The sequence below is a fragment of the Filicampus tigris genome, chromosome 20, assembly GCF_054856515.1.
Source record: "Filicampus tigris isolate MCC_2025a chromosome 20, RoL_Ftig_1.0, whole genome shotgun sequence".
NCBI lineage: Eukaryota > Metazoa > Chordata > Actinopteri > Syngnathiformes > Syngnathidae > Filicampus > Filicampus tigris.
The window spans coordinates 11,406,476-11,416,886 of NC_141236.1; the positions used below are offsets into that span (position 1 = coordinate 11,406,476).

General features: G+C 45.7%; 2 protein-coding genes and 1 non-coding gene across 3 annotated transcripts; 2 read left to right on the top strand and 1 right to left on the bottom strand.

The window, feature by feature from the left end:
- Positions 1-532: 532 nt before the first annotated feature.
- On the top strand, positions 533-7,560 carry dnajc5ga (DnaJ (Hsp40) homolog, subfamily C, member 5 gamma a). The gene is made up of 7 exons (XM_086019173.1): positions 533-740; positions 3,451-3,589; positions 3,817-4,030; positions 4,370-4,526; positions 4,715-4,920; positions 5,145-5,185; positions 5,673-7,560. The coding sequence occupies exons 2-5, from the start codon at positions 3,465-3,467 to the stop codon at positions 4,915-4,917; spliced, it is 699 nt and encodes a 232-aa protein (XP_085875299.1). The 5' UTR covers positions 533-740; positions 3,451-3,464; the 3' UTR covers positions 4,918-4,920; positions 5,145-5,185; positions 5,673-7,560.
- LOC147128339 (dynein regulatory complex subunit 4-like) lies at positions 7,211-9,737 on the bottom strand. The gene has a single exon (XM_086019172.1). It carries the CDS (start codon positions 9,616-9,618, stop codon positions 7,804-7,806), a length of 1,815 nt encoding a protein of 604 aa, XP_085875298.1. The 5' UTR covers positions 9,619-9,737; the 3' UTR covers positions 7,211-7,803.
- Positions 9,738-9,961: 224 nt separating this feature from the next.
- trnaa-ugc (transfer RNA alanine (anticodon UGC)) lies at positions 9,962-10,033 on the top strand. Its single transcript has one exon. It is a non-coding gene; the product is annotated as a tRNA-Ala (tRNA).
- The last annotated feature ends 378 nt before the right edge of the window (positions 10,034-10,411 follow it).

Genomic DNA, 10,411 nt, shown 5'->3' on the forward strand with positions numbered 1-10,411 from the left:
ACAAGATTTTTAAAGCAATCATTTAAAAAAATTAATATTTTGTAGCCATTTATTGAACGGGACGAAGTCAAACAAACACAATGAAAACACTCATAAGGAGCAGGGAAAAGACGCCAACTACGTGGTAAATGGCCAGCAGGATAGAATCCAGGATCCTGACGACAAACGCTAAGCCGCGCCCCTTAAAGTCAAACCAACGCAAATGTACCACAGTATAGTGTCACTTTATAAAACTAGCTTCAACCTCTTTTATTGTTTTTTTTTGTTTTGTTTTACATCCATTTCGTAGAGTACTTGTCATTAAGGTGGAGACTGAACTGGCATCCAACCCTGATCGCTAGTTAATTCGTTTTTTTTAATGGGAATTTCAAATTTGATATACAAGACTATGTATGGCTATTTGAGTTCATTCTAATCTCTTAGCTGGCTGTTTTATTCTTTTCATTCAATTTTTTTTAACTCCAGCGAATGCGACGAGCAGCGTCGCGACGTCTCGACAGATGACGAACTTTTCCGTTGTGACATTGAACGCATCACGACGTCATTCCCTGGAAAGATCTTGAGCGGGCTGTCATTACGGTTCGGTTCGGTTCTGTTCGGTTTACGTCGCCGCCACATGAACACAATATCCCGGCTGACCCTCCCCGCGCGGTATCGAGTCCATGCCTGGAGGTCCGGACGCTAAACCAGATGATCCAGTTAGCATCCCGGCGAGACACACCGCGTACAGTTAGCATCAGGTAACACACACGCATACACACATACTAGTTAGCATGATGCTAACCGGTCGAGGAGAGGCCTTTTTCATTAAAAAGAAAAAAACAAAATCTGACAGTTCAAGATCGATTAGCTGTCAAGACAGCTTTATACTAATCCATTGGCCACGTATATATCTATAGATATTGTTTTTTTATTGTTGAACATGTATCTCGACATTTAAATAGCTGAGGTGAAACGATGCGAAGACATAACGTTGGAATGTGTGCCGAATTAATGATGATACTCTTTTTGTTACTTTTAGCATATTTGAATATTATTCGTTACGGTTTTACAGCACACTGAAGTCGGGTGAATGTTTAATTGCGAAACATTCTAACCAGCTTCGGTGGTGCTCTCATAATCAGATAGCATGTAGTTTAATGTACCAGCGGGATGTGAGTACTTTTATTTTCATCAATTTCATCAAGTATTCTCCTGCCAGCGAAGTTCTCACTGGCAGTGATTTGTTTTCAAGTGGAATAATAGAAAGTAGTTAATTGTCAACGTGCCGGGAGATTAACATTAGCCGGAGGATTAGGTCTAGCCAGGCAAGGACATGGGCGACATGCACGCACCGTTACTTTTGTCCGCTCAGGTCACCAACAATTTAACAACACACATTTTACTTCATAAATGTAATTTTGAAAGTAGGCCATGCCGTGCTTAGAACGGATTCAAAATAATCACAACGAGCTAATTTATCAGGGTTAGTCAGGCGAGCCGGCCGGCACTATTGAGTATAATATGCCCTGATTGCAACCTTGCAGGCAGACTGCACCGCCCCCGCCAACCTGCCAATCATCAGCATCAGCAGCACATAATCATGAAAGCTACTCAGCTAGCTCTTAATCACCTTGTTTGGCTGCACAAGAGAGCCAAAATATTAGGAACAGTGTGGCGCAGTACACTTGGATGAGCTCAGTAACAGAGTGGTGACTTTAGAATAGATACAAATCATCATCCGACTGGAGGTTGTCGAGACAAGCCGTAATTTGTACGATTTTTGTTAAAAGAGTTGTACAGGTGACACAAGGCGCTCTCTGCAAAAAATATTTGCGCCTTAGAAGCACATAACTTGGGTCAAAAGTTTCCAAATGTGAATAAATGACTTGGGCCCGACCGATTAATCAGCCAGCCGATTATATTGGCAGGCCGTTATTCTTGTTGATTTCTATTCATGCTTACACACTTTGGTGTGTTGCTAGCGACATTTATTTGCTCACTCATTTCGGGTGGTATGATGACCCCCGCATCGGTGACAAAACATCTTACAATGTTGTTAAGATTAGAGGATTTTGAGCTTTATTTCTAAAAATATTTCTTCGTCTACCTTTTTCGGTGCTTTTCAAGATGAGCTAAACTTAGATGCACAAATGTTCAAAAGACTCAAACAGCCACAGACAAAACCACTGGATCGTATTAGGAAAAGCACGTTAATAGTTGGTGTAAGTTAGTCGTCTCGCGCCACACGTCTGGATTGATGACATCATTTTTTTTTTTGTCTTGCACGGAATTGCCAGCGTCGATGTCTGTGAATGTGGCACACGTTGCCGTTTAATCAAGCCACTATTTGCGCTTTCAAAATCGGCCCCAAAACTATTTTCCCTCTGTTGCGAAGTGAAACAAATAGTAAAGGGCAAAGTATTGTAAAACAGTCAAAATGTTGTGCCTGTAATTCATATCTTCGTTTGTGTAAGTGCTAAGGGACTAAAAAAGTGATTTTGTTCATATTGGTTTGGCCTTAGTTTTAAATAAACAGGATGTTAAAGACGTCCACTCGGCAGCAACAGTATATACTGTATGTGTGTGTGTTATTTCTTTAAGTTTACGTTTGTAATATTTCTGTACATTTGTGTGTGTGTGTGTGTGTGTGTGTTTGCGACCTTGTGACCAGACTGTGCTCGTGAAGTGAGAGGTCAGCAAAATGTAATCTTCTTAGCTTAATGACCCTTATGCATGCATGTGCTTGTGTGTGTGTGTGTGTGTCTGTCTGTGTGTGTGCTGGGCGACTTCATTAGGTACTCAGCCAAACGACAAGCAATACAAGAGCTGCATCGGGGTGGCAAATTTCAAAACATTTTGCCCTGGTAAATAATGCAAGTGGAAATATTTTGTAATCAGGTATAAATGAATGGGCATGGTGTCGTTGGCGACTGATTCCATGATTGCCTTCCACTGGCCTCCTTTCTTGTTTCTTGGCAGGAATTAAAGTTGATTTTATTTATTTATTTTTTTTAAGTAGTCATTCGAGTGGTTGTAAAAGTTAGAATATGCAGTGGTGCCTTGAGGATGGAAATGAATGGTCATGCCATTAATCCGCCCCCTCAGAAAAAAAATAAATAAAAATTGTTGGTCATGTGTTTTTGATAAGAAAAATAGCACTGTATAACATTGCAGTTTCTAAAAACAGTAATGGCAGTATAATCGGTCGGTCTCAGCTCCTCAGTACGGCGGTAATATTAGATGTTCTTTGCCATAGATAAAGAATATATGCATGCGTAAATCCACATGTAATTGACTGATTATAAATGCATTTGAGAAAAAAAAAAAGTGTGCGGTGGTCCACTGTAGCTCCTCTTTGTTGGCAGCCATGTTGTTTGTGAACAGGTCTCCAATGACGGAAGCCGCGAAACATTTGATACATTTTCATTATTGCTGCCTCGTGTCACTCGTGTTGTCGTCGTCGCGTAGAGCGGAGTCGAGCCATGGCTAACCCCCATGCCCACGCCCCGCGGGCCCAGAGGAAGATGTCCACGGCGGGGGAGAGCGTCTACAAGGTGTTAGGACTGGAGAAAGGCGCCTCGGCCGAGGACATCAAGAAAGCCTACAGGTGAGGGGCGCTCGTGTCAAGCCGCGCAGACTCACGTGTGCAGTAATACACAAACCCAGCAAACTGTTTGGAATTGTTTTCTCCCCCCACTCATTCTCCCTTATGTTTTCTTTTTCATCTTAAAAAAAAAAAACAAAAAAAAAAACTAACCCTGGCTTCCAACCCTAACTTTACCCCTCCCCAATCTGAAAGCCTCACTTGAAAACTTACCTGTCCTGCCCCGGCAGGAAGTTGGCGCTTAAGTACCACCCGGACAAGAACCCGGACAACCCGGAGGCGGCGGAGAAATTCAAGGAGATCAACAACGCCAACTCCATCCTCAACGATGACACCAAGAGGAAAATCTACGACCAGTACGGCTCCATGGGACTCTACGTGTCCGAGCAGTTTGGAGAGGAGAGCGTCAAGTACTACTTCCTCATGTCCAAGTGGTGGTTCAAGGTGGCTACTCGGCACCGTCGACATAAATTCCCCTTTGGGTGCCAGGCCGGAACGATTCATCAAATGTGCCCATTAAAGAAAATTCACACGTCATCAAATCGAAGGGAGTAGCACCGTTAGCTAAGACGAGTCACTAGCTAATTGTTTGTTTGTCGCTTCCCCTTTCTGATTGGCTCGCTCACAGCCCATCGGAGTGACAATTGTCACCGATGAATCGCTTATCGCAACGGTTTGGTCGATTCCCGCTAAGCCCAATATCCCGATTTTTTTTTTTTTTTTTAATTTCATTTCATTTTTTCAATGTATTGTTGCTGATTTTCGCCGACGCGTGCTGTGCAGGCTCTGGTGCTGTGCTGCACGCTGTTCAGCTGCTGCTGCTGCTGCTGCTGCTGCTGCTTCTGCTGCGGCAAGTGCAAGCCGCCGGACGAGGACGACAGCTACCAGTACGTGGACCCCGAGGACCTGGAGGCGCAGATCAAGGCGGAGCAGGACAACGGTGAGCATATTTTGGACCTTAGACGTTCAGTTGACGCGCCGACGCGGACGTGCGGCGTATCGAGACGCAGCTGTGATGCAAAGTCGGCCAGCTGGCAATGTCCCGCCCCACCTTGGTCCTATATTTCATTGAAGAGGAGCCGCCGCCGCGCATGTCCAGATTTTATTGACGCTGATTTTCAAAAACAGGCAACACGGTAATCATAGGCCAGCCCTCGTCTAGCGGGGGCGCCCAGACCCCGGACGGCAAAAGCCCGCCCATCCCGCTGCCCATGCCGCCCCCGCCGGCACCCCGGTCGTCGTCATCGTCGCCGCCGCCCTCGTCCCGGCCGGCCACGACGGAGCAGCGAGAGGAGGAGAGGCCGCGCGAGAGCTTGCCCGAGTCGAAATGACTCGTAAGAGCCGCCGTCTGCTATGTCCGATCCGTCGCCTGCACGCCAGCGTCCTTCGCCGAGCTTGTTCTCGCTCACACGTGCCCCTGTGTCGCTTCCACTAACCGAAGGCCGTGCTTCAATGTTCAGTTGAAACATGACAAAAGCCTTTTTGCATGTTCCCGACGCACGTCGCACGTTCGCTTTTCTGTGATTATGAACGGGCTCATTGTGCTTTCCTCCCCCAGGACGATGACACTGGACGCCATCAAGCAGCAACAGCAAGCAGGTTGTTATTATTATTCACTTGATATGAAATCGTCATTCTTTTTCATCAAAGTTTGGACATTTTGTCGTTTTTTTCCAAACAAAAATATTTATGTGGGGTAGCACATGTCTAATAATTCTGACATTGTTTATTGTAATACTTTTTTTTTTTTGCTTGTGTTGGTTAAAAAATTTGATCAAAATTTAACCTTACACTTGACAAATAGTCCTTATATTAAAAAAAAATAATAATATAACAGCCCTTTTGAAAAAATAAAAACTAACACACCTGCTTCTAAAAACAAAATAAAATCAAATTGAATTTAAGAAGCGAGTCAAGACGAAATATAAAGCAGCTCTAATGAAAAGAATTCTGACCCAGGCTAGCGTTCGCCACTTTCATCGATGATGAACCACGTCCCAATACTTTTTGTCCCTTTGACGTTATCCGATTTCTGTCATTTCTCCGCGTTTTCATGAATACGTGGGCTCGTCTCTTTCCTTGCCAGGAAGCCCCCCGCCCTCCCATTCGGCGGGCGCCGGACCACCGCCCTCATTCCCGACCTGCCGGACCTCCTCCAAGGAAAGCTGCTTCTGGTTATTCTTCTGTGGACCTCCCACGTCTTTCTTCCTCCATCTCATCTCCACATGGTACTTTATCCCGGGAAGGAGCAGAAAATCACGTGACACTGTTCAGATAGGAATGGACCACTTTCCTCCTCGCCCCTTTTGTGAGGCAGCGACTAATGGGAAGCTTAACGTGCATGCATTTTTTTTTTTTTTTTTTTTTTTCAAATCGGGACGCATGCGCTCCGCTTCCGTAAGGACGCGCAGAATCTGCTCCCAAACACTTTTTTTTTTTTTTTTGGTTTTGTTTGTCTTGTGCCACTGACTGCAAACAAAAGAAACAACCAGCAAATTGACTGAAGCACTAAAACGGACGGCGATGGACGGAACCAAGTGAACGGAACCTTTTCCTCCCAGGAGCTCCATGTAGCCCAGTGACGGTCGTGAGAGCTGCCAGCAGGTTTTCTCTGTGGCCGTTTGCCCCGTCGCAGAAGCTCAAATCATTTCACACTGAAAAATCACTCTGATGACGCTTGGACGCTAACATTAGATGGTGTCAGCTAAAAAAAAAAAAAAAAAAAAGGTGAATTAAGAGTCACCAATCTGTCTAGGATACCAGCATCGGATTGGACGAATTTCCTGGAATTGGCCTGAAATAGCTGCTTCAAACCAAAATGGCCGACTGCCTGATCAATTTCAAGCACGGGTCCTCAAGTTGTTCAAAAACACGTCCGAGCGATTTGGTCTTGAGTCATTCGGAATCGGCCCGAAAATGGCCGACTTCCTGTTCACTATCGAGCGTGGCAGAATTCCAAGAGGAATCATCATTTCCATCATGTTCACCTTTTCAATGGCTTCGGTTAGTTACTGTAGTTTTCCCGAAACAACATTCCATGTTTCCATACAGAAGCGTTTTACGGTATTAGTTTATGGAATATCCGCTCCCTAACAAAATTCTTCAACGCCACACTGTAGAACATTCCCCAGCGTGTTGTGCCTTGAACAAGAAGTGCAGCAGACATTTGAGGATTTTTTTTTTTTTTTTTTGTCCAGAAATGGTAAACTCAACAAATTTCCCCCATGTTTGACAAACATCGGCAATTGAATTGGAATGAACCCAAAATGATCCGACTCTCATTTTAATGGCAAGCGTTAAACGTCACGACGCAAAGTGATGATCCATTTGTCATCAAACCAGCAGTTTTCAATTGAGCTTGTTGCCATGTTGGAAAATGGAAGGAAAATGAAACAATTCCAACATTTGAGATCATTAGTGAGATTTTTTTTTTTTTTTTTGGTTAGTCATGTTGCGTCCACGCTGTCAAAGAGCACATTTGGAAGCCCGCTGCTAAAACTGAGGGAAAACTCAACAAGATTAAGATGCAGGAGTGTTGCTAATTTCAAACACAATATTGAGAAAAAGTCGTTTACCTCACACAAGCCAACATTTTAGTCATTTATGACATCATCAGCAAAACACTTCAAAGATGACACGTTTATTTGTGTTGTTGTAAATAAGTCGTAAAGCCACAGATTTGCTGACATGTTTCTATTCATGTGTTTCAAGTGTAAATACATTTTTTTCTAAGTTATGTGAAAAAGAAAGTTTGCCAAGCGGCAGTTTGCTAACCTGTTAGCATGTTTATGGTTAGCCCGCAGCTATTGCTCAACTCTCTTCATAATAAAAGGTGGACAATCTGTCTTTAAAAAAAAACAAAAAACATTTCTTTGAAACAATAAGGTGACCCGACTAAAACTGACTGTTTGTGTGTGCTTTGCAATTTGACCAAATAAAAAAAAAAAAGTTTTTTTAATTTCTTCACTTCAAAATGCCCTTTTTGTCTTTGTGCGCGTGTGTTCAACCTCCCGGCCTGTAGGTGGCACCTCTTGAAAGTTCCACGGTTTTCAGTCCATTTGTTATGCTAACACATACTGCACAGGTTTTTTCAATTTATCTTTCATCAAATAGCCATGTTGAAATTGGCATGTTTTCGGGGTGGCTCTCTGTGGTGTTTCAAATTTTGAAAATGTGAAGATAATATTTGGGGCAGGCGAGCACCTGACAGATTGTGGTCACATTTGCAGCAAAGCTCCTTGTACGCTCTGATTGCGGTCGGCGGCTAATTTCTGCTTCTCCAGCTCCTTGTTGGTCTCTTTGACTTTGCGCTGGAGGCCGTGCAGCTCGTGCGTCTTGTCGTTCAACGTCAGGATGAGCTGCGTCCTCCTCTTGGTGGCCACCTCGGCGTGACTCTGCAGGAGCTCCTTGCTGTTCCTCAGCTGCCTGTCCAGCACCGGGTCAAACATCAAGGAGCTTAGCCTATTTTGCGCGTCCCTCGGGGGCTTCTTGCAGGCGATCCTGACCACTTCGTCCATCAGGCCGCCCATGGGCTGCCGGTCGTCCGGGAGGTGGAACGGCGACTCCGGAGGCTCTGGGAAGGAATCCTCGATGACTTTTCCAGAGTTGAACATGATCGCCACCTCAAGCTGCCATGAGACTTTTTGGAGCTCCGTCTTGGCTTGGAAAACCTCGTCGATCTTCTCGTTGATGAGTTTTATCAGAGCCGTCCTCTCCTTGATGGCGGTCTCCACGTCTCTCTGAAGAAGCTCCTTGACGTTTTTCAGCTGCCAGGTGATGGTCTGGTTGAGTCGGGTCTTGCGGCTCCAGTGCTCCTGGGTACGTCCCGCGTCCTCCTTGGAGTCCGGGGCCAGGTTGTCCGCCGCTTGGTTGGCGAGCGGCCCCGTGGCGGGGAGGTCGAAGCCGAAGAGCTGCGAGCAAACCGGAGATTGGAGCCGGTGGATTTTCTCGGTCACGGCGGCCAGTTTGTCTTGCAGCTGCGCGTGTTCCTGGTCGGCTCTCCGCTGGATGTCCAGGATGTCTTCGGGGAACTTCCTGCGCATCTCGGCCATGTCCAGCTCCAGTTGCTTGAACTTGCGGTCGCGCAAGTCGTAGTCGCGCTTCAACCGGCTCAGCTCCAGGCGTTTGACGCTCTCGTTGGGGTGCTTCTTCATGATGGGGTTTCGCAAGTGTTTTCGCAGTTTGATAATTTGCGCCTGGACTTTCTTTTGCTCTTGTTTCAACATCTTGACGTCCAGCGATCCGTCCACGCGCTGGTTTTTGTTCTCCTCCGTGGCGACAAAGACATGGATTTGTTTCCTCAGCTTGTCCTTATGGTGCAGGTCCTTCTTCTTGCACTCGTCGAGGAAGGCGTCAAACTCGCTGTAGCGTTTGTCGTGATCTTGCTGCAGGTTGTGGATGAGGCTGCTCCAGTAGTACTCCCTCTCGCTCAGTTTGGTCTTCTCCTTGTTGGTCAGGTCGTGCTGGAGGAGCTCCAGCTTCTTCTTGTACTTTTGCTCCGTCTGCAAGAGCTGCTCCTTGAGCTCCTGTTCTCTCCTGGCCTGGTCTTCGTTGTGCTTGGCCTTCACCGTGCTGACTGCGTCCTCGATGTCCAGCTGCTCGTCCAGTATCATCTCGGCACGCTCCTTCTCGTAAGGCTTGACCTCCGTGTCGTCCACCTTGCGCACATGCTTTTCAAAGTCCTTCTGGTGCTTCTTGAGATCCTCCTTGTAGAGCTTGATTTCTCCCAAGTACTCTTTGATGTCCTGCCGGTGGTCGAGCTCGTCCGTCTCGATTTCGTTGTACAGGTTGACGTACTCGGCGTTGGTCTCCTCCAGCTGCTGGCCCGTCACCTCCCAGAAGGTGCGGAGCATGTCCACCTCCAGCTGGAACTTGTTCCTCTCCTTCATTTCTGTTTCGACATCTTGGTAGAGCTGCTCAACTTGTCTTATGAGGGCCTTCACCTCCTCTGACAATTCGGGCGGAGGCTCGGGCTCCGGTGGTGCTTTGGGCGCCTTACCCTCTTTTTTGCCTTTGGCTTTCTTGGGAGGCATCCTAACTAGCAAAAAAAAATATATATACCTTCAAGGATAGTTTTAATTGTTTACAACTAGGAGGAAATCAAAATGCCCGGCACGTTCTAAGGATGGAACCTTGTCGCACACCAAGCCATCCTGTGAACATGATGGCACAAGTGTGACATCATCAAAGCTTTGCCTGGCTGCTGAAGTCATATCTTTCTATTGCTTTCTTGTGAGAGCGAAAACACGTCATGGCTACGTTAGCGTGTGTTTTTAAAAAATAAAGTATAACAGGTGGTTAGCCTGAAATTCAGTTTTAGAAAAAAGAAGGACATTGTGATCCACAAAAACACTACCATAGTGCTTTGATTTACAAGGGGATGTAGCTCAGTGGTAGAGCGCATGCTTTGCATGTATGAGGCCCCGGGTTCGATCCCCGGCATCTCCACTCCTTTTTCTTCAGTAACCGTGATGACTGTATTATCAAAACTGAACTGTTAGTGCTATACAGCGTAACTCTATTGGTAATATTTTAACAACACTAAGCAGAAATGTTCTTGTACCAACGCGCAATACAATCGATTTGATCTGAGGCCCTCTTACGTATTCAAACATCAAATGTGGAGCGATTCAGAACACGTGCAAACGTGTATTTTAATCTTAAATACAATACAAACACTCATCCGAACTTGATTTGCGTGCTTTTAAACGCACAACGAGTCCCTGTCCAATCGGTAACTATGGAGATCAGTTTGTTTACTGTACAAGAAGGTCTAGTTGCGTTCTTGTAAACGTCATCATCCAGCGACATAATACGCTTTTACAG

Excerpts from the sequence above, each read along its gene's own strand:
- dnajc5ga (XM_086019173.1), top strand. The coding sequence starts at position 3,465 with ATGGCTAACCCCCATGCCCACGCCCCGCGGGCCCAGAGGAAGATGTCC. Across the intron at positions 4,031-4,369 it reads TGTCCAAGTGGTGGTTCAAG|GCTCTGGTGCTGTGCTGCAC; the intron begins GTGGCTACTCGG and ends CGTGCTGTGCAG. Across the intron at positions 4,527-4,714 it reads CAAGGCGGAGCAGGACAACG|GCAACACGGTAATCATAGGC; the intron begins GTGAGCATATTT and ends TTTCAAAAACAG.
- LOC147128339 (XM_086019172.1), bottom strand. The coding sequence starts at position 9,618 with ATGCCTCCCAAGAAAGCCAAAGGCAAAAAAGAGGGTAAGGCGCCCAAA.